The sequence below is a fragment of the Equus caballus genome, chromosome 7 (genome assembly GCF_041296265.1).
Source record: "Equus caballus isolate H_3958 breed thoroughbred chromosome 7, TB-T2T, whole genome shotgun sequence".
Classification (NCBI taxonomy): Eukaryota; Metazoa; Chordata; class Mammalia; order Perissodactyla; family Equidae; genus Equus; species Equus caballus.
Genome location: NC_091690.1, coordinates 97,016,191 through 97,040,449, shown reverse-complemented (window position 1 = coordinate 97,040,449; position 24,259 = coordinate 97,016,191). Strand labels below are relative to the sequence as shown.

The window sequence follows — 24,259 nt, the reverse complement described above, 5'->3', positions numbered from 1 at the left end:
AAAAATTAATTCAGCTCCTGCACCTGTTTGCCTGCATTCGTCTGTTGAATTTCCATCACATTTAATAAGTCTCTGTGACGCAACTCGTGTCCTTTTGCCTGGGCTCCTATAATACGGTGTTAAATTCTCACCCATCTGAAATTCAAGTAATATTACAAATTTCAAACTGTTAATTAAAATCCGTGAACTTGAATGGTTCTGGGTAAAATTGGCTTTACTCAGTGAGATTCTTCTTAAACTTCTTCTGCGTCTCATCTAATCCCCAACTCCTACCAGGTTAAGTCTGATGACAACATGATCTCACTATGGGTGATTGAAGCTTACAAATCCTCATACAATAGGGAAACAAATCAAGTTATAAGCTTGAGCAAAAGGGTCACGAGGAACATTACCTGCTGAGATGAAATAAGAAACATGGCTCAGAATTAAAGGAAAGAATTGATATTTTTCATACATTATTTTTCAATAAAACTAATTCTATACTACCTATGTCTTAAAATGCTTAGCATAGTTGGGACAGCTCAAACAGAATCATGGTTCCTATTACCTATTTAGGTGGTCAACATTAAAATTAAATACTGAATCTTTAAGGAGAGGTTGAGGCCTAGTTGCCAGATGCTGTGAACTCAAAGCAGAAGTCTAAGCAGGAGGTTTCAGCATATTCAAGACCTGTAATAAGATCCTTTATTTGAACTTTTAGGAATAGTCTACAGGACACGCAGTACTGCTGTCAAAGTTGGGCAATTTACGCTTCCCAGATATAGGCGATGGTTACAGGAAAAGGTATTTAACAATGTTCCCCTTTGTCTTGTGAGGTCAGCACAGACTCATAATGAATCCTACTGCTCCAAGGTAAAGCTGCTTGCCCTCCTGTAGCATACTTCCCCTGCAAGGGAACACTGCTCAACGGTATTACAATGATCTTTAAAAAATTTTTCTCTCTCCCACTGAAATGGAACCTTCCAGAAGGCAGGGATTTTGTGCTATCATCATTTTTTTTATAACAGCCTTGTTGAAAGATTAATAGACTATCTGACTGAATTAAGGAAGAGATGATCAATTTCTCCAAAAGCATATGGATTTTAATTAAATCGTCGATTATAAATATCTTCTTATTTTCTACCACATCCAAATCCAATACTGAACTGTCCCCTCCCATCTTTTATTTTTCCTCATTCTTGATCCCACCAAATTGATCTAGGAGCAGTGCTTTGGATAATTTCCAGTGAAGGATTTTGGTTTCTAGAAAGATGGGTATCTATTTTGAAAAACAATGTTTCAAGGGCTAAAGGCATATATCTGTCATTAATCTCACTTAAGGGATTTAGCCTAGAAAGGAAGTACCCCCCCACCCTTAAATATACACAAAAAAGGATATTATAAGATTTTTAATAATAGCACCCACCAGGAGGTGAGACAAATATCTCATAATAAGGTTAAATAAATTATATTTAATTAATTAATTAAATACACATTAAATAAAATATGGTATTTCTTACTGATACATAGTATATTGGCATAAAAATTAAGTAAGTAACATGATAAATTATTAAGTGAAAAAGTTTAAAATTATTTATATGCAATCATTTCAACTAAAAAATCATAGCTTAAATAAAGATAAAGAGATAAAGTGAATATGAAAAATCATAACATTTATGTTATGGTGGTAGAGTGTTCTTATAGGTTTTTAAAGTTTTCACTTGAATTCTTTAACAATGATGCACGACTTATAAATTAAAATGCTTTTATAATAGAACCTATCTCACAATTTCTCTAAGATCATGAATTTTAATTATTTTTTATGTGCATTTGTGAAGTAGATTCTATCAAAAACTAGATAAGGCAAATTGTTTGTAATGATTAGCTTTTGTCAAGTGCCTATCATATGCCCACCACTAGGGTATGTGTTTTTTAAATGTGATTTGTAGTCATCCCAGCAATCTGTTAAGTTAGGAACCATTACCCCTATCTTAGAGAGGCTTAGAATGGTTACATAACTTATCCAACTTCACACAGCTAAGAAGAAGCAGAGCTGAAATTTGAATCCAAGTTTTTGCATAATATCAAAACTAATTTATATTCCCATTATTCAAGGACACACTAGAGTGCAGAGATATGAACTCTGACTAATAAAGCAAGGGTGAAGAGATATTAAAAAAAAGACTAGTATTTGTCTTTCTCTGTCTGGCTTATTTCGCTTAACATAATACCCTCAAGGTTCATCCATGTTGTGAATGGGATGATTTTGTCTGTTTTTTACAGCTGAGTAGTATTCCATTGTATATATATATATACCAGATCTCCTTTATGCACTCATCAGTTGATAGGTACGTGGGTTGCTCCACGTCTTGGCTATTGGGAATAATGCTGCAATGAACATAGGGGTGCATGTCTCTTTGAATTGTTTATTTCCACTTCTTTGGATAAATACCCAGTAGTGGGATAGCTGGATTGTATAATATTTCTGTTTTTAATTTTTTGAAAAATCTCCATACTGTTTTCCACAGTGGCTGCACCAGTTTGCATTCTCACCAGCAGTGGATGAGGGTTCCCTTTTCTCCACATCCTCTCTAACATTTGTTATTTTTTGTGTTAGTGATTATAGCCATTCTAACGGGTCAAAGGTGATATCTTAGTGTAGTTTTGATTTGCATTCCCCTAATGATTAGTGACGTTGAACATCTTTTCATGTGCCTGTTGGCCATCTGCATATCTTCTTTGGAAAAAATGTCTGCTCAGATCCTCTGCCCAATTTTTGATTGTGTTGTTTTTTGTTGTTGTTGAGTTGTATGAGTTCTTTATATATTTTGGAAATTAACTGCTTGTTTGATATATGACTAGCAAATATTTTCTCCCCGTTGGTGGGTTGTCCTTTTGTTTTCTTGATGGTTTCCTTTGCTGTGTAGAAGCTTTTTAGTCTGATGTAGCCCCATTTGTTTATTTTTTCTTTTGTTTCCCTTGTTTGAGTAGACATGGTATTGGAAAAAATGCTGCAAAGATCAATGTCAAAGAACGTATTGCATATATTTTCTTCTAGAAGTTTTATGGTTTCAGGTCTTACGTTCAAGTCTTTAATCCATTTTGAGATAATTTTTGTGTACGGTGTAAGATAATGGTCTACTTTCATTCTTTTGCATGTGGCTGTCCAGTTTTCCCAACACCATTTACTGAAGAAATATTCCTTTCTCCACTGTATGTTCTTGGCTCCTTTATCAAAGATTAGCTGTCCATAGATGTGTGTTTTAGTTCTGGGCTTTCAATTCTGTTCCACTGGTCTGTTTTTGTGCCATTTCCATGCTGTTTTGATTACTACAGCTCTGTAGCATATTTTGAAGTCAGGGATAGTGATGCCTTCAGCTTTGTTCTTTTTTCTCATTGCTTTGGCTATTTGGGGTGTTTTCTTGTTCCATATAAATTTTAGGATTCTTTGTTCTATTTCCATGAAGAATGTTATTGGGATTCCGATTGGGATAGCATTGAATCTGTAGATTGCTTTAGGTAATATGGACATTTTAACTATGTTTATTCTTCCAACCCACGAGCATGGAATCTTTCCATTTCTTTACGTCTTCTTCAATTTCTTTCAATAATGTCTTACAGTTTTCAGGGTATAGGTCTTTCACTTTCTTGGTTAAATTTATTTCTAGATATTTTATTCTTTTTGTTGCAAATGTAAATGGGATTATATTCTTCACTTCTGTTTCTGCTAGTTTGTTATTAGTTTATAGAAATGTAATTGATTTTTGTAAGTTGATTTTGTACCCTGCAACTTTGCTGTAGTTGTCGATTGTTTCCAATAGGTTTCTGGTGTATGACTTCACTCATATGCAGAAAATAAACAAACACATGGATAAAGGAAACAGATTAGTTGTTATCAGAGGGGAAGGGAAGGGGGTGGTGGGCAAAAGGAGTAAAGGGGCACTTGTATATGGTGATAGATAAAAACTACTCTGTTGGTGGTCAGCACAATGAAGTCTATAGATAAACTGATATATAATAATGTACACCTGAAATTATACAACATTATGAACCAATATGACCTCAATAAAATAAATTTAAAAAAAAAGACTAGTAAAGAAAAACGGGGAAGCAATACAGCAACACAGCATATGGCTTGATTGTTGGAGTCTATTGGCAACGTTCACTGTCCATTGAAAGACTATAGAGATGAAGTCAATGATTTATAAATCCTTCCTGCTAGACTATCATTCTCAGCTTCAATTTCTTTTTTTTTTTCCCAGTGAAGGATTTGCCCTGAGCTAACATCTGTTGCCAATCTTCCTCTTTCTTTTTTTTCCTTCCCAAAGCCCCAGTGCATGGTCCTATATCCTAATTGCAAGTCCTTCTAATTCTTCTATGTGAGCCACCGCCACAGCATGGCAACTGACAGATGGGTGGTGTGGTTCTGACACCAGGAAATGAACCCAGGCTGCCAAGGCCAAGAGTGTGGAACTTTAACCACTAGACCATCACAGCTGACCCTCAGCTTCAATTTCTGACACAGGTCCCAAAGCACAGAGGACTTTAGACTAATGCTTTCCAATGGGCTTGGCACAAATGTTAACTTTTTTTTTAAGGAAGAAACTATAGTACCTTCAACGTCATTGTAATGTATGCTGTCTCTATAACAGTTCATTGAATAATAATAATTAGGAACAGAAATCTCCATTCAACAATAATTTATATTATTATTAACAACAACCCACATCCTCTTCTCAAAACCCAAGCCTAGAGCTTCTTGTGTGAGAGCTAACTTGTTACCTGGCTAATGAGATGCTGATGCACCTTGAATGTGTTGGCAGCCAGCCCATCCTTAGAGTTCTTTAATGTGATAAAGAAAAAAGCGAAGAAGGGTAAAGTAACATCAGGAAATAATGTTTTCAACAAGAAAGGGATGCTTCCCCTAGTCTTAGACGGTTCTCAAACTGATGCTCAAGCTCCAGGTTCCCAGTCCCCTGTCCCTCCCAGTCCCCTACGTCTCTGCCTGCTGATGTCTCAACTGGCCCTTCAAAGAGCAAGAAAGCTGCTGCTAGTTCAGGAAGTCTTTCCTGGTGAATCCATTATAAACATTTCTTTTAGCATTTATTCTAGTCACTCAAACGCATTCACTCACTCAATTACCCACTCACTCACTCTTTTTTATGTGTTCATTTAACAAAAGTTAAAAGTAGGTATCTACTAGAAATGGGTCTCTATTGGGCATTCCAAGTACATTGTCTGATTTAGTTATCTAGAATTCCATGAGGTACTTATTATCATCCATATTTTGTAGATGAAGAAACAGAGATTCAGAGAAGGTAATAAACACTCAAGTTTACAAAGCTCGTAAATGACAGAGCCAGACCAAATCTACCTGACTCAATAGTTCCTGCTTTCTCTAATCCAGTCTGTTTGCCCCTTTAACACATTCCCTAAGAGATGGGTGCTGAGGCTATTCAGGTTATTTAGAGTGACCACATTCCATCCTTGAAGAGCTCACAAAGTTTATAAGGGAGACAAAGTGTAATGAAGTAAATGCTCATTAGATATATGAACACGTTGAAAAAGTGAGCAACTTAGGAGGATGATAAAAAGGAAAGTTCAAGAAGGATCCAAAATAATGACATATAAGCCTAGTCTTGAAAGAAGAGGAGGGATTTGGGGGGGAAAGGATTTTTGGGGGGGAGGAGCCAAGGGAGAAGTGAGGAAGGACATAGTCTGCAGAGGAAGATCATATACAAAAGGATGGAAGTGAGGAAGCAGGAAGTGAGTTCTGCGAACCTGAATGGTGAGCACTTTGCTGTAGACGTGGAGTGCTATTGGGATGAAGGGCAGTAGAGCAATCAGGTGAACAAGCATGCAGAAGCCAGATCAGGAAGGGCCTTGATTTTCATGTTAAGGAGCTGAGACTCTGTCCTCTAGATGAGAAGGAACCTATTAATAATTTTAAAAAGCAGTGTGATATTATGACATTTGTATGTTATAAATATAACTCTGTAAGTATACTTCATAAATGTAACTATAGCAGAATTTGGGCTGGAGGAAATTGGGAGAGACAGAAGGTATAGAGTCCAGTTAGAAGACTAAGGTAATAATTCTGCAAAGATGATAAGGCAGTGACAGTGGAAACCCAGAAAAAAACAAAAGGATTTAAGAGACATTTAAGAGGCAGAAGTGAAAAGTCTTAGTGATGCACCTTTTCACTTCAGCTCAAGGTTGATTTGCAGGTTTCGATTTGGGCTTTCAGGTAAATGTGGTTAGGTGCACTGGAAACAGAAAAAGAGCCAGTGTCAGTGGTGTTAAGCAAAGTGAGATTCGGAACACTGAACATCATACCCTTGTGGGATAAACAGATTTATATGTTCAGAACGTATGGCAAATGCTGGTCTAGAGTTCAGAAGAAAGATCTGAGCTGCAGATGGGCAAACAGATGATGTCAGATCTGTGTAAATGGATGTAGACACTCAGCATCATGTGTGTAGTGAGAAAAGAACTAAAATTGAACTCCCTGAAAACAACAACATTTAAGGCACCAGCAGAGGAAGAGGAATTAGTACAGAAAAAGTACAGTGAGAGGGGAGGGAGGGAGAGGAAAAGGAGACTGCGGTCACAGAAGTCAGGGGGAAGAGGGCGGTGGGTAAGTGACAAGATAAAGGGAGTGGCAAAATATTCCGCCTCACTGTAGAATTATTTGCTTAGATGTCCAATATCCCACTAGAGTTTAGACTTCTTAGGAACATATAATAGCGATATATATTTATAATATACATCATATATAAATTTTTAAAAGATATATATACACATACGTCTATATTCTTCAGATATGTATGTCTTTTAAAAAAATTTAATGAAAGGCAAGGAAAGGAGAAAAAGAGAAGTCATCAAAAGGAAAGAACCAGAAAAGCAGCGCTGCAGTGCTTGTTCCTGGTTTATTCATATTTTAACGTTTCAGCAGGAAAGGTTAGTCGACTACCAGAGTGGTATAGCTTAACAGATACACTAAATTGATACTGGTAATTATCAAGATTATGCTATACAATGTCACATGATAGAAATAGGGCAATGAGAATTAAACTTACTAATAGAACACAAAATGTGGCATGAAACTTGAAGTTTTTTTTAAAAAGTGAGAATGAGTGAAGCAGTAGCTAAGAGATGAGAAGAAGAGAACATATTAGTGATGAAATAAGATACAGAGGGCCACAGTGCCTTTGGTTATGCTTAGTTTCTTTGTCTTGAAAATTCTTCTAGACTTGTCACTTGCCCACGTATTCATTTAGTCTTTGCTTAAAGGCGACTTCTTCAGGTAGGCCTCCCTAATACCCCCAGCCAGTCTAGGTATCCCCACTATACTCTCTCATTTACCTTGTATGTTTTCTTCATGACACTTACACAATGTATAATTATCTTTTTATTTGAATGATTATTTGTTTATTGCCTGTTTCTCCCACTGAGGCATGGAAAGATTAAATAACTTGCCAAAGTCACCCAACCATGAAGGAGCAAAACCAGGATGTGAATGCAGCTTTGTATAACTGAGTCTGCACTCCTCCTGCCTTGTCACTGTGCGTGAGGAAAAGAGAAGATGCACAAACTTCTGTGGTTGTCTAAAGCAGAGACCGCACCAACTGGGGGGGGTCAGGGACGGAATTACGGTTGTCCAAACCAAGGACCGCACCAACTCGGGAGGCCAGGGATGGAATCCCGAAAAATATAAAGTGGCATTTAAGCTGGGCCTTAATAAGGGGTAGATGTTTTCAACTAGTGGGGAGGGAAGGAGAGTTTTTATTTTCTAGGTAGAAGATATAGCACAATCAAAGACGTAAGCAAGGAAAGTATAAGATATGCTTGTAGGAAAAGGATAGGACAGTTGGCAAGAAAATAAGACGGTGATGAGCAAGAGTGTGAAAACAATGGCTCTGGCCAGAGAATGGACCCAAATATATCAACCTTAGGAGCCTGGGATCGAGTGAATCAGCAATGGAGAGCCACTGAAGGCTTCCGAACAAGTTAAGACGTGATTACTACAGCTGTGATATCTTAAGGGCTTGGCGGACATTAAGGAAGGGAGCAAAGCCCACTCAAATTAACTTAAGATAAAAAGATTATTAACAGGAAATATAGGAATCACAAGAAGCCAACTACAGAAAATACCACAGCACCTTAAGGGATTGGGAAGCTATTAGACAAGCACTCTTTCCATGCCTGTGTTTGTGCGTGCAGTCATGGGAGTGTGTGTATGTGCGTATCGCTCTGAACATCTTCACTTTCTGGATGTCTATTCTTCCTGGAAACTAATTTCCTTCACTTTGCTCTTGGTTCCCAGTTCTCCTATGACTTTTACCTTGCTCTGGATCGACAGAGAGGCACATATGGTCCCAATTCTACTTTCCAAATACCATAAAATTATAGTTTTCCGGTTTTGTGGTTGAAATTTTTGAGAGAAGTATCTAATTTACATGATCCAATCAGTTGCTCCTGGGCAACCTGGCATAAACATGGCTGCCTTTCTTTCTCAGATATCAGGAGTTGGAGGGGTCTGTGCAACTCCAAGGCAAGAGGGACCAGACGGGGCAGACCTCCTAAATATGTTAACAGATGGACTTGGACTTGAGTGGGGAGAGTGGAAGCAGGTAGACCTCCAAAGAGGCTACTGGAATCATCTAACCAAGAGATTAATAGTGGTAGTGGTAGGTGTGGAAAAGAGAGGACTGAATTGAGAGCCACAGTCAGCACAGAATTTAATAACTGGTCAAACAGAAAACTGTGGGTGGGGGCTCAGAAAGAAATGATTCAAGATATCTGAAGTTTCCATGCCAGAGAGTAGGAAAATGCCTGCTGTAGTTTCATGAAACATTAGCGATGGGGCGGTCTAATACACCTTCCCTTTACGAGAAAATAAAACTAGGACTAGAGAGAAAAAGTGACTTGTCTTGAATAGCAGTCAATTAGTGGTAGAATAGGAATTAAGACTCAGAGAAATTGAACTGGGCCAGGGAGTGGGGACAAAAATCTGGACCTTGGGTTGGGGGGCGATGGTGCTGCAAGATTCCCAAGGAAATGGACGAGAACAATATTCCATGGGAAAAGTTAAAGATGCGAAGTGAAAGATACCTGTGTTAATAAGGTAAAGATGAAAAGTAACTGGATTGGGCACTGAGTGGTAAAAGATGAAGTAGAAGCTGGTCAGGACCAGGGCTAGTCATAGGCAGGTATAGAACACGTAAGAAATCTAGTTAGCTGGGGACCGAGGACAGTCTAAAGAAGAGGTTTGTTAGACATCAGTGGCAATGTGAGTCAAAAGCCAGATTTGCACGTTGCCAGTTGGCTGGTAGCAACTGAGTGGAAGTGAGGTAGAACTATAAGTACAACAAACCCAGGAAGAAGAGATGATTTTGGTGGAGAAGGTAACGAATTTGCCGCATTATCCATTTTGAGATTGGAGTGTTGACAAAAAATTCAGGTGGAGATACACTGCAAGCCCCTGGAAATGGAGGAAGAGAGCTTGGAAATGTGGTCTGAGCAGGAGCCATGTCTGTCTGTCTATCGATCAGATGAACCTGCTAAGGGTGACATTATAGAGAGAAGAGAAGAAGTTTTAGTGTAGCTTTCTATTTGGTGCGGGTGAGAGGAGAGGATCTCAACATAAGGTCACTTGTCCTAGACAGAGGAGTGGTTTCATTGCCACTGGAGACTTTGGGAAACCATAAATTTTATCATGCTTATTAAAAGAACTGTTTATAAAAAAGTTATACAACAACTCTCTCAACTAAGAAAAAGAGTCTTTAAAAAGTCTCAACTAACAAAGACATGAGTTAAAGGGTTATTTATTTACATAAGGTAGATGAATTATTTTAAAGACAAAAAAACTTACCACCAGTTATGGACAATTTCAAGAACTACTTCCTCTTTTAAGCCTTATTTAAATAATTACAACTCTGAGGAGGGGTTGATTACATGAGTGGAACCATCCTTGGCAGTTGCTTAATCTTTGGTCAACATGCTATTACCACGTAAATCTGTCATCCCCATGATCCAGTGGCAGCCATTTTAAATTAGCAACTATAAAACTGCCAAACAGGGGAAAGCTAAGGACAATTACAGCAGAAATTAGATCCTTCATCTTAGGGAACTTGAATCTCAGGCAGAGAGAGTGATGGGGGCGGGGGAAGGTGGTGAGAAAGGAGGGTGAGAAACAGAAGCAATTGGCAAAGAAGGAGAAACTAAAACACACAGTAAAAGTATATAAGTAGAATCCATAGACAGTAAAAACAACAGATATAAAATCTGAGTAAGCAGAAACTAGTAACCCTAGAAAAAAGTTAATCATAGAAGCTAGAGTTAGAGAGGGGCCAAACCAAAATAATGATAATTGCTAGAGCACAGAGCCAAAGATGTTTCCTGTTGAGGTGACAACATGATAGTCTAGTTGCAAAATTATGCAGTATCTTGAACAACCCTTGAATTGTCTTCCAGTCTCTCAGAGAGCTGGGTATGCAGCTTAGATAACTGTCTTTCTTATTAACAAGAACAGCCTTATAATAATTCCTTCTTATTATCATGTATAGCTTATAATAACCCTCTATTACTTAAGTTTGCCTAAATGTGTCTTTGACATATGCAACCTAAAAGAGTCTAACATGATACTATTTGTGTGGCTGGTAAGTGATTATTTAGGAAAGAAGAAGGGAAGAAAGGAAAAAGAAGCATTAAACTACATGCAGGGCTCCCAAAAGGGATGTGTGTGTGTGTGTAAAACCCATTGAAGAGGTGCTCACTATATACATGTATGCATGTGTGTGTGCGGGTGTGTGTACAAAATCAGGAGATGGAACAAATAGAAAGAACTGGAGACAACAGAGCAAATGAGCATAAATATGAAATAACTACATTTACTATATTTAAAATAAATTAAGATTTAAAATAATCAATAGATGCTATAATGAAAGAATAAGAACAAGAGTATTTATAGAACTTTGAGGAAGGACTACTGAATTTAAAAATTAATCAACTGGGTTACACAGGTTAGATACATCTTAAGAGAGACCTAGTGAACCAGAAAAGATCTTACCTCAACTGTAATGCAGGAGACAAAGACATGGGAAATATGAGAGACAGGTTGAATAACTGTGGCACAGGAGTCGAGAGAATTGGAGAAAATACATATGGGAGAAATAATGTCTGATATTTCCAGGAAGGAAGAAATATTAAAGAATTTCATTGTAGGGTCAACTCCAGTGGCCTAGTGATTAACTTCAGCATGCTATACTTCAGTGGCCTGCGTTTGGTTTCCAGGTGCGGACCTACACTGCTCTGTTAGCAGCCATGCTGTGCTGGCATCCCATATACTAAAAAATAGGGGAAGATTGGCATGGACGTTAGCCTAGAGCAAATCCTCCTAAGCAAAAAAAAAAAAAAAAGTTCATTCTGTTTCATTAATGACCAATAAAAGTAGAGTCACAACCAAACACATTAACAATTAGACATCAATGACAGGAAAATCTTAAGAGAAAGAAAATCTAAAGAGAAAGAAAAGGAACAACTATAAAATAATGACAATTAGACTTTTCATCAACCATAATGGATATCAAGAGACAACAGAATAATACCTTTAAAGTACTGAGTGAAAATAATAATAAGTCTGTTGACGCTATACCCAACTAAATTATCATTCAAAAGTGAGGGTAAAATAAAGACACATTTAAATAAAGTATAAGAATGGATCACTCATAGATCTTAACTGAAATATCTCAAAATATGTGCTTGGGTAAGAAGGAAACTGATCCCAGAAAGGAAAATTGTAAGCTAAGGAAAAAAAAAGTAAACAAGTTTATATATCCAAACAAGCACTAACTGTGAAGACTGCTATCTAAGCAGGAAAGATCACTTTTTTGTTAATTCTTAGAAGATAAAAGCTTTGTGTAAATCTTCTATATGCCTTCATTGGTGCCTGGCACAGAGTGGGCTCATCATAATAAATACTTGATGATTAACTGAATGTGTAATGTGTATATGAAATAGGTGTCTCATCACAACGTTAGATCCAATTCCCTGCTTTCTTCACGAGGAAGCTGAAAATAGAAAAGACTGACCCAGTACTGAATGACATATTGAACCTGATTTACCCTTTAGAAAACAGGAAAGATAGTACAAGTGTTAACACTTATTATTGTAGGTCTGAGCCTACCTAACAATAGAAGGTGACTATATGCCAAAGAAATCAGTTATAAGACTATCTCTATTAGTTGTCTGTAGTCTCATCCATTTTCTAAACACCACAAGAACGCCAAAGAAATGGACATTCATTTATATTTTATTCAAGAAATATTAGTGGAATATCTATCATCAGCCAAATACTGTATCAGGTCCTAAGAAGGGAGCAATGAGGAAGATATGTCTAATCCTCGTTCTTATAGAATTAATAGTTCAGTGAATAAGAAAGTCATTAAATGAATAATTATACATTAGGAGAATGAAAGATGTAAGCATATACTTCCTATTGCTTCCTGTGTGCTCTATGCAAATACAAGGGGAGATTATCTGTTCTCCAGTTTATAATATGGTAGAAGCGATTCCAAGTGATTAAAAATATGTGAGGCAGGGGCTGGCCCCGTGGCCGAGTGGTTAAGTTCGCGCGCTCCGCTGCAGGCGGCCCAGTGTTTCGTCAGTTCGAATCCTGGGCACGGACATGGCACTGCTAATCAAACCACGCTGAGGCAGCGTCCCACATGCCACAACTAGAAGGACCCACAATGAAGAACATACAACTATGTACTGGGGGGCTTTGGGGAGAAAAAGGAAAAAAATAAAATCTTTAAAAAAAAAAAAATATGTGAGGCAATATGTAGTCACATAAAGGTTAAAGGGATAAAATAAATTCAAGTGTTTGGGAAATGGCAAAACTGCTAATATTCTTGACAAAAAAAGAGATAAGGAAAAGATAAAAACATATGCAAAGTTAATATAGTTTCCTATTTTTAAAAATTCTGAGGAATATCTTTTCCAGATATTCCATATTTTCTCAACTTCAGCACAAAGCATAAGATATGACTGAAAATAAATTGGAAGTATTATTCTTAATTTTTAGTTATTATAAAAGTTTGGACATCAAAACTACTCTTTCATTCACTATTCTCCATCCTCCCTCCCTAGAAATATAACCTTTGATCTTTGTCAACCTATTGACACTTGGGGTTCTCTTTTTTTGACATTCTTTTGAGATGATTTGAACATTTTAAGCTTTGAGAATGAAAGCAGATGCTTTTCTTCAAAGAACATTCCCAACATCCAACAGATGATGTCTGAAACTACTATTTTTAGGAATGATGCTTTTTGGGTGAAGTAAAGACATGTTATTGGACCTACCACCTAGACAAGTCTGAATCACGTCAATTTCAAAAACAAGATGGCAGTATAATTAATATATAAGACTGCTGGATCTTGATTCTCAAATGGAGAGCTCTTGTAAATATCTCCCACCAAATTCTTAAAACTTCTGAATAACTAGTTACAGGAACGAATAATCCTTCTTCTTTTATTAATCAATAAAGAGAAGGACTAAGTGGCCAGGCTATTTTATAGGTATCTTTACAAAACTAATACCAATGTGAAAACTGCTAATGTCCCGAACATACAATGCCAGCAGATCACTTTGATTTTCACTTGCAGAAGTACACAGAATATAAAATAATAAGACATGGAGTAATGGGGTAAAGGGATGCATTTCCCTTCTCTGGTTCCATAGAAGCAGTTGGAAATTCAGCCACAGTCAGGAAGACCTGGAACACTTGATTATGCTGAATTCCTGTTCTAAGAATTTGACTCAACTCAAGGTCACATTTAGGATGGAGGGGAAGATAATAGGGGAGATATTCCCAAGATAAGAGGGGACTTCCAGGGATCTGGAACTGCACTGGGTCTTGGGATCAGACCCAGATTGCCTGTGTTCTCCCCTCAACCTCTCAAATCTTACTTGCTTCTTGGTTTATTTGTTCATTCATCTTTTCATTTCTGCAATTAATGACTTTCTATTGAGTGTCAAGCACGTTTCTATAAATAGCCATCACTTCGCTGCCTAAAAGGCCCAACTCAAAGGTCTCCATGTCTGCAACTTCCACCCAATCTCTCTCTTTAATAACTCAAATCCTCTCACCACATTGAAATCACCCGCTCCCTTCTCTGGGTTTCTACTGCGTTTTGTTCATGACTCTGTTATATATGGCATGTATCACAGAATAACTGAGTAAGTGCTTATACAACCATCTCCCATGTGAGTACATGAGATCCTGGAAGACTGAGCTGTCTGCATTCTCCAGCAACAGATGATGCTGTACCTCAATCACTTCTTAGAACGGGATCTGGAATAGTGTTGTAAATAAGAGCACAGGGTCTAGAGGGAGTTTACTAACTTCTAGCTCCAGCTTCACTTGACAAGAGAGACATCATCTAGCCTCTTTGTGCTTCAATTTCCTCTTCTGTAAAATGGGGATAAAAGTAGCACCTGCCTCATGGGTTGTTGTGAGGATTAAGTCAGTTAATACATGAAAACAATTTAGGAGAGTGCCTAGTATTTGCTCAATGTGTTAGCCAACATTATTTATTATTATTATGTTATTATTATTAAATTAGGGTTGGGCCACAGTCACTTGGGATTGGAGCATTCTTTGCTCCTCACTTGGTACTCCAAACTGAGAACAGCCAGGTTTTTTAGGGGGAAAGAAGATTTTCAGGTTTTTCCTTCTGTTTTTTTCTTCACATTTCATTCTCTTCTGAGTTGGACTTCTTGTACAAAAAGTCTCTTGGAAAGATTATTAAAATAAGAAGTTTACTTATGAAATGTCATTTGATAATTTAGTTGGCATGAAGTTACCATACTAATACACACAGTGTACAACAGACTGAACTCAAGAGAATTAAAATGACAGAAGAATAAGTGCATTATCATAGGCAGTGACAATGACAACTATGATTCACTGGCAAGCCATCCAAATCTAACCGTAGGTTTGACCAAACCATTTTCCATGAGAGCGATAATCAAACTCTCTGACATCTTCATTTATTTCTTAATCATGGCATGTTACTATAAAGAGTGCTTTTTGGGGAAGATGGAGGAAGCAACACGTAGTTATTAAAACAATAAAGGGATGGCAAACTAGCCTGATTAACTCTGTCTGGAAAAAGTTTATGTTCCACTAAAATTTTATGGCAATGACTATTTCTTAATGAATGTTTTATTTTATTTATTTTTTATTTTGAAAGTTTCTCTCTGGATTAATAAAACTCTGCTGGATAAAAATAGCGATTTCAGATACAAGTCAAGGGATGAGCCATCATTGCTACCGTGTCAAGATACACTTTACAGGTACCAATGCAGAAAAAGATGACCATTCTCGTTTCTAAAAGTCACAAACCGCTAAAGGAGGAAAGGCTTGGAATGAAGCCATGAGCCTATGAACGATCACGCTGTCTGGCTGTGGACAGGCATTCCTGGGTAGAAGACCACAACAGGGCCCTGACTGGTACACTTGAGTGCTCCGTGGAGCAACCCAGGTCTGGAAAGAGGGGAGAACAAAATGCTTACAAGTGTATCTGCACTTTAAAATTCACAGAGAACTTTCCCATAATCTCACTTATTGGTCATAGCAAGAATCAGTTATTTCTGTTTTCCAGATGAGGAAATAAGGATCAGAGAAGATAAGTGACTTACTCAAGTTCACAGAGCAAATAAATGGCAGAACCAGAAACAGAACTTGAGGATTTTTGATTCCATTTTCCTGGGGAGTCTCACTCCTCAGGCTGCTTTAATTTATGCTGAGCTCTTGGATGCTTAGGCCCCCTGCCCTCTTCAATGTGAAGGGCAGAGTACAGTTGATTCTCAGTAACATCTAACGACTTATACTTTTTTCCCTGAATTTTCATTTTACTTTGGCTGGAAATGTACACATCTTTTTATTGATTTATTTGTTCAACAAGCATTCATTAAGCTCTGGCCATGTATCTAGTTCATGAGTCAGAATAAAGATTACATAAAAGTTTCAGTCAGGGAATAATAAGTCTACACATTTAATCAACAAGAATTAAACATATCTAAGAAGCTTCCCCCTCTCCTTTGCCCATTCAAGAATTGATATGATGAGCCATCTGTCACTTTTTGATTATTCCTGGATTGATTATCTACTTTGTGAAATTGAATCTAAATCCCAATGATCTGAAAAGTGACTGGCATACTTTGACTTTGGCATGAGCCTGGAAACTGCAAGTGAATTTCAGTATTCATTTAAGCAAATCATAATCAGTAGGGTTAAATATAACAATGTTCATCATCATAAATATTATCCACCTCCATTTCAAGATGAGAAAGATGAGGTCCAGAACTGTTCAAGTTTACACAGAAAGCAAGTTGCAGAAACAGAATTTGAACTATGATTTTTTCATTTAACTATATTTAATTTAATAATTAAAATTAAATGGTGATTTTCCTTGATGTATCCAGAGAATGGGAAGAGCAAAGGAATGTGGAATAGCTCTAATATAAAATATGGACAACCTGTTGAGAAAAATAATCAGACTTCTTTATTCAAAGGGATGTCTAGAACCAATCCTGTCTTTAAGGCTACACAAATCAAATATACATTAATTCTGCAAAATCTAGACCACAGCCATTTTTTTCTAAATTACATGCATAAATCTTTTTTTTCCTGAAGAGCTTGAGAGTTTTTCTATGTATCATTTACCATTATTAAAAATTCTTAACCAATAAAAATATTTTATCAGAGTGCTATTTTTCTTCATAGCATCCCTGAAGAATCCATATTCTCCATAGTTATCATTTCAACTTAAAGATGAATAAACTAAAGTACTGGGAGGGCAGTATGTTTTTTCTAATTCACCTGTACTTTAGTGTTAATGCTGTTAGACAATATTGGTGTTGTCTAACTGTTTATGACCTATGAGACTGAACATCAATTTTCTACCAACATTGATGTCATTTCACTGAACACAAACGAAAAAAGCTAAACCTTCCTGATCTATGTGCATTTTATTGCTCACATCAACCTTGAGAAAGTCTTCACCAAATGTTTCCCAAGGGCCAACACTATGCTACGCCCTGGAGGCCCTCAGTGGTACTCAGAGGTACTCAGTGACAAGGACTAGCCACCGCGGTGCCCATGCTGGCTTTCACCTGGAGCAGTGCTGTTCAATGTAAAGACGATTACTTACAATTTTCTATAGCCCCATCTAAAAAGTACAAAGAGACAGGTATAGTTAATTTTAATACTGTATTTAACCCAATAGTATATAAAATATCACCATTTCATCATATAATGAACAGACACATTTTTGAGATAAATTCTTTTTTCAAACTAAGTCTCAAAACCTGGTGTGCATACATGGCGCATCTTGATTTGGAACACCCACATTTCAAGAGCTCCAGTTGACACGTGGCTAGTGTCAACTGTGCTGGACAGTGCAGGTTTAGGGGACAGTTGAACAGGAAGCAAGCACTAAGAGCGGCGTGAGCGCTAAGGCAGGGAACACCGTGCAGCAGGAGCATGTGGGAGAGCTTCTCAACTAACTGTGTAGCACTGGAAAGCGACACTCCAACCAAGCTCAGGAGGATGAGCTGGCAGCAGTCACAGGAAAGGGGAGAGGAGGGCACTTCGATGTTGACGTGAATAGCCAGGGCCTGCAAGGGGGAGTGACTATGCTGTGCTTGGAAGACTATGACAACTTCAGTACGGCTGCAAAAGAGATTATGGGGAGCAAGAGAGATGAAAATGAAAAGGCAGGTAGGAGCCAGTTCACAAAGAGCTTTGCAAACCATGTTAAGGAATTTGGACCTTATTCTAGGGAATCTATCCTTTCTAAAGACTTGAAGCCTGTTTTTATGGAACTGGCAATTTCAGGCTGAAATGTGCTCCTCTTCACTGAAATACAGTGGGGAGAAGAGAGATGGCGATGAAAAGGCTAAAGCTAGATGACCATTTATTAGATGTGATGAAGAGTCTAGTTCTGGGTTAAATGAGTCGCTCAGGCCATTTTCAGTTCTTAGATGTCAGGAATCTAATTCTTCAGCTATTACTGTATTGGAATAGAAATCATGCTTAAAATGTGATCTGTTATTTATAAATTATGTTTGGAGGAAACACTGATATAATACTGTATAACGTTGTTTACATTAAAATCTCTGGCTAGCAGTTCTGAATAGTGCGTATGAACAGTTCTACAGGTTATTTTTGGAATTTTCAAGGTAATTCATGGGAGTTGTAAGTGTTTTGCTCCAACTTGCACCTCAACCCTGTCCTCTGGAGCACCCATCACACGGAGGAGGCATGGAGCTGCAGTTATTTGCCGTGGCAGGAGGCACCAGGCTTTAGGTTTTACAAATTACAGCTAATCACTTCAGTTACTGCATAATGCTACTAAGCATATTGTGATTACTAGTGTGGTGGTCTTCCTTGTTCTGATGGATTATTAGCCTTTTGAATGCAAAGGAAATGATTTATATTTCCATCAATATATGGGTTTTACTATGTGTCGTGAACTGTGGCATATTACCAAGTGCTTGATAACTTTGAATATATTTAGTATGAATTTACTAGAACCAGAAAAGACATTCAAATACAGTCACTGCATACTATAGCCTGCCAAAATACATATTCTTTAAATAAAGATATTACTTAGGAACTGTACTGGGTTGAATAGTGTCCTCCAATGTTCATGTCTACCATGTGAATGTGACTTTATTTGGAAATAGGGTCTCGTCAGATACAACCAAGTTGAGATGAGGACATACTGGACTAGGGTGGGCCCTAAATCCAATATGACTGGTGACTTATCATAAGGGGGAATTTGGACACACAGATGCACAGGGAGAAAGCCATATGGTGATGGAGGCAGAGACTTAGCGATGCATCTACAAGCCTGGAACACGGACTGCTGGCAACCAACAGACACCAGTGATAGTCAAGGAAGCGTTCTCCCCTGGAGCCCTGCTGACACTTTGATTTTGGACTTCCAGCCTCCAGAACTGTGAGAGAATAAATTTTTGTTGTTTTAAGCCACCAAATGCGTGGTACTTTGTTATGGCAGCCACAGAAGTTTAATTCAAGGACCTTCCTGGGCCCTCCATGGCTGCCACATTTCCTTTATGAAATACTCTTAAGAGACTTCTATTTAATGTATTTGACAGATTAATCCTTTTCTCTGTCAAACAAGTTATCTCAGGGTAATACTCGGTTCTCTAGCACCCTACAGAGTCCTGCTCCCACCAAAAGGCCGTACGCTTACAGCCCAGAGCACTTCCTATTTCCATTACACAATTTGATCAACTATTACTGAAACTGGTGAAATATGAATGCAAAAGGAAAGGCAGCTGCTGCTTCCATGAAAACTAAGTTGTAGACTTTGGAAACTCTTGATAAAGATGAGTCACATAAAAAAATGCAATCAAATTAGATGTGGATGAGGTAATTATAAAAGACTGAAAAATACTGAAAATTTAGAAAATATGCTTATTCAGACTGCTTTGTAAGTACCTTTGAATTCTTACCTAATTTTAATAAAAATAAAATCAGAGCTTATTGAAGAGATGCTATGGGTGTGGTTTATGTGGAGTGGACTTTGTGGAACCGCGATTAGGACCCAAGTATGTCCATATTTATATGTATATGCAAAACACAGGTTCTACAATTCTCCACTTGCATCAGCTTTTTCTATTAGCCACACAATCGTAACTTCAGACTACAGTAAATATAAGGGTTTCTACTACAAGCAGACGCTTATTGCACCACGATTTTACTCAGTCCCTTACTCGTCTGTGAGCTTCATGAACACAGAGGCTCCTCCGCTTCCTCCCACTCTTCCTTCAGTGCTCAGTGTAATGCCTGGTAGGGAGCAGTCTCTCCCCAAATATTTTTTTGAATAAATGAACATAAAATAGAAATCCATTTTTTGTTTTTCCCTTTTCCAAAGAATTACATCATCATCAATAAAGTTAAATGATTATAGGCTGATTTGAGCCATAAAAATGGATTCATTATAGAGAACTCAATCTTATTTTAATGGCATTTGCTAAAATGGGGTTTTACCTACATATATATGAATATTTTCACTTTTACTATATCATTTGTCATAGCCCTCGTATGTTTTTCACACCATAATCTTTCTGACAATACTTAAATTGTTTCTTTTCTACAACTTCATGTAATTTCTATCTAATACCACAGTGTTACTTCCCCAAGTTTGCAGATCAGGATCCTGAGACAGAAAAGTTAACTTAATTCCCAATTATTCCTCAAATTCATGAGTTTCCAAATTCTAGATTAGTACTGACATTGCATTAACTGGGTTGTAACCTTGAAGAAACTCCTGACACTCCCTGAGCCTCAGTTTTGTCAGTTAGCAGATGAGGTATTTTGACTGGATGATCTCTAGGATGCCCTCTTGCCCAGAGTCCTCATTTTCAGCACCATAAAATTCTGGATTTTCATATAAATAAAAAAAGTGGCTTCTCACTGCTCTTCTTTCCAATATGGGAGACAGAGAACAACACACACAGCTAGTTAAAGAATGACAGAAGGGATAGGTGGAGATGTGTTCATGAGGATGGAGTGGGAGGAGAGAAAGGGAGTCAACACAGAGGGTGAGTTTAATGTCAGCTAGTCTAACTCTTTTTGAGAAAATATACCATGGAATATCTTGTGCTCATATAACCCACAAGAATTTTGCTCTTACTTGCCTAAAGGGATCTCAGTGGTAAGTTGGAAGGGCCTTGAGGAATGCAGCTTAAAAAATTAAAGATGCAGTCAATGCTTTATATTTTATTATCATAAGTAAAATATAGTCTTAATAAATTATGTCATAAAACAGTTGCTATATAATCTCCAAATCTTGATCCAAGTGGATTTATAATTGTTTTAGTCCTTAAATTATGGATAATATTAAGATAGAGGCAATCAACATTAGGTTCCTTTTATAAGCTACAAATATTCCTTTTTTCTACTTCTTTTGCTACTTAAGCAACTCAATAGGAACCATTGAAAAGAAATCTTAACACATTTGGTAAATAAAAGTGATGTACGGTTTCAGATGGTCCAACAAGACGAAGAATTTACCATTGGAATTGTGTTAAATAACTGCAGGAGTTGTATTTTGCCTTGAAAAACTTTCATCACGAAACACAGCTATGAAACAACTTTGGCTTCAAACAGAAAGGCTCTAACAAAGCGCCTCCTAGCTAGACTTGGGTTCAGGAGGTTTATGGCGGCGAGAAGCAGAAAAGAGGAAATGTTTCAATAAGCCCCTCGGGCTGATGGAGTCAGCATTCACAAAGTGGAATAACCTACACATCACATACCCTTTGTTAGCTGGTTGTTTAGAACAGATGGATGAGTCACTGGATTTTATTTTAGCAATTGGGCAATGCAATTCTCCTTTTGCCCAAAATATTAAAATGCAGAAATGTGAAACTAAGAGAGGTAATGTCAGATCTTATACAGAATGCTCATCAACCACTGTGATGGATCCAGAAATTCTTCTGGTCTTGTGATTCCACGTTTCACCTTGGTAGGCACAAATGACAAATCACCTCATGCAAAAAAGAAGCCTATTATTAAACTAATCAGCAAACTACAGCATATTTTAAAAAAATTGTGTATGGGGAAGAGGTGTTCAAGGAGGGAAGCTTATAAACCAAAAGAAAGCTGGCATGAGAGAAAGATAGGCAAGATTCTATCCTGCATGATTTCAAGTACAAATGAATCCCTCTGGGAGTTTGGGGAATTTATATATATATACATATATGTTTTTTCTCTCAGACACTGTTCAGAATTAATGAGGGTACCTGCGACGATGCTGGCAAGCTGCTGGGTTCTGGTGATGGGGTAGATGCTGCGTGCCTGAACGATTGCTGAAGCGATTTTCTTGGCATGCTTCTCCTCCCCGTATGTTCTCAGGATGGATGCAAGTGCCTGTTGATCTAAAGCGTTCACAACATCAGCTGCGGTGGGCATGTCAGGGTACCTACGCACAAGAAGAGCCAATTAGTTCACTGACGTCAGTTTTCATTGACAAGAGGTGAGACTTCAGAGTACTGAGACATAAAGTCAGGCATGCACACATAGTCTAAGAGAGCTTCTGAGGTTTTTAAAGTCAGAGACTGAAATCTTACACAAATGAAACAGATTTTCCATTTCAAATACCCATCATTATGACAAGTGGGGACTGTGTGTGACATTCATCAAGGTTAAGGGTAGCAGGAAGTTAAAATATTTTATTAATCTTTAATTCACAAAGAAGTTATTATTACTCATGCAGATTTCCCCGAAACTAAAATAATGGAAAATGTTTGGACTTAGTTTGTTCAAAATTTAAATTACTGCTTGAATTTGTTTTTCAGTATAGAGGATACAAAGTTTACTGACTGATATTTAAATGAGCCTAAATCTCAAATACTTAACTAAATCTAAGATTGTAAAGGAACCAACTACTTATATGGGGGCACAAATTGAACTTATGAAGTCTATATGAGAAGATACTGCAGGTCAGTTTTCCTCACAAAAACTAGAACAATCTTAATGGTAATAATGTATATTATTTCAGCTATTTAACAATATTGGCTTATAAACCCATGACAAAAGTTGCCATGGGGTAAAACCTGGTAATCAACAAATAGTACTAAACAAGTCTAGATGATAATTTCACGTGAAGGAGACAAAGCAAGACCAACTTCTGACCAAATAGAATAAATCATAATAGTAGCAAATAGCATTCATTCTGTCTGACCATTCCGGTTTACCTTACTTTAGGAAACGGGTCAAGGAATTCTAAGTGATGACCTAACTGAGACTTTTCTTATAGAAAGACAGCTTTGCTAATAGTATTCTTGTAGTTAATATGCTGGCTTGATTGTTGGTACCATACCGTGAGGACTTTAGGTAACAAGGAGATGGTAGCTTTAAGACCTAAGGATCAAACCAGAGTGGGGTTGCCAAGAAACATCTGAATACCTCCTCAAAAATACTACACTGCACTTTGCTAACATGCCTAGTGCCTCCAGGAGAAGATGTTTTTGCTGTCCTTGGCTTGTCCTCTATTTTGCCATGACTTCCATCTCTCTCTCTCTCTCTCTGTCTTCTCTCTCTCTCTCTCAGTCAAACCTTGCTTTCCAGATCCTGCAATTCTTGTTTTATTCCTGGCTGCCATGGCACCCTGAGACCAGCGAACGTTCTATAAGGCAGCCCTGTTTCCATCTAATAGGATTTGCTCCTTCAATAACAGCTTTAAGGATGAAGATTTGGTCTTTAGAGTCAGATCGACCTAGATTAGAATCCTGGACTTGCTACACATATTGGGTAAGCTTTTTAACCTATTGGAGCCTCAATGTCTAACTTGTGAAATAAAAGTAACAATGCTTACCTCACAGAATTGTCTGGAGAATCGAAGGTGCATGCAATTGTAAAATATAGTGTAAAGCCTGGCACAGAGAGAAGCTCAGTGAACGCCAATGTCCCTTAGATCTTGCCATTCCTAGATTTGCCAATCGTCATTCTTGGCCTAACTGACAAAATGCCTGACAGATCTTACCTAGTTGTGAATTCAACTGCCCAAATCACCGGGTGTTAGAATGAACCTTGTTAATGATGTAAATTCAGACTCCATAGGATATAGTGCAGTTCTACCAGGGCAATTCTAAGATTAGTATGGCAGTTTTTTATACCTTCCTACTTTCAGATTTTTTTTTCATTTTTCCTTTTTCTCCCCAAAGCCCCTCCCCCGCCCCCAATACAAAGCTGTGTATTTTTAGTTGTGGGTCCTTCTAGTTGTGGCATGTGGGATGCCGCCTCAGCATGGCTTGATGAGCGGTGCCATGTCCATGCCCAGGATCTGAACCGGCAAAACCCTGGGCCGCTGGAGCGGAGCGCATGAACTTAACCACTCGGCCACGGGCCTGGCCCCCAGTACCTTTCTACTTTTAAATAAGAAAATTAAAAACAGCATTTCACTCAAATATAGTTAAGTCGATAACAGGCACAATTTTATTTTACTCTTATGTTAACACTGAATAGCAGGATGGAAGTTTCTATAGTGCTACAAGGCAAAAGGGGCAACAGTGGAAAAGCCAGCAGGCTGCTAGGAGACTTCAGAATAGGCATTCATGTAGTGAAGAGGACACAAAATCTGTCCCCCAACTTAACAGCCTAAGCCATCTTGTCAGTCCTGCAGAGACCACCAATTTACAGTGACTACATTCACAAGACAAGGAAAATATTAACATATG

General features: G+C 37.8%; 1 protein-coding gene across 12 annotated transcripts in view; it reads right to left on the bottom strand.

Moving 5' to 3' along the window:
* METTL15 (methyltransferase 15, mitochondrial 12S rRNA N4-cytidine) overlaps positions 1-24,259 on the bottom strand; it is a 189,471-nt gene that overhangs the window by 18,640 nt on the left and 146,572 nt on the right. For 10 of the 12 annotated variants that reach the window (XM_023646203.2, XM_070273491.1, XM_070273486.1 and 7 more), the window contains one exon: positions 21,824-22,002. In XM_023646203.2, coding sequence (XP_023501971.1) covers positions 21,824-22,002 — 179 coding nt within the window. Of the gene's footprint in view, positions 1-15,193; positions 17,218-21,823; positions 22,003-24,259 lie in introns of those variants that run through there. The other 2 variants (XM_070273487.1, XM_070273488.1) reach the window with 1 other exon arrangement.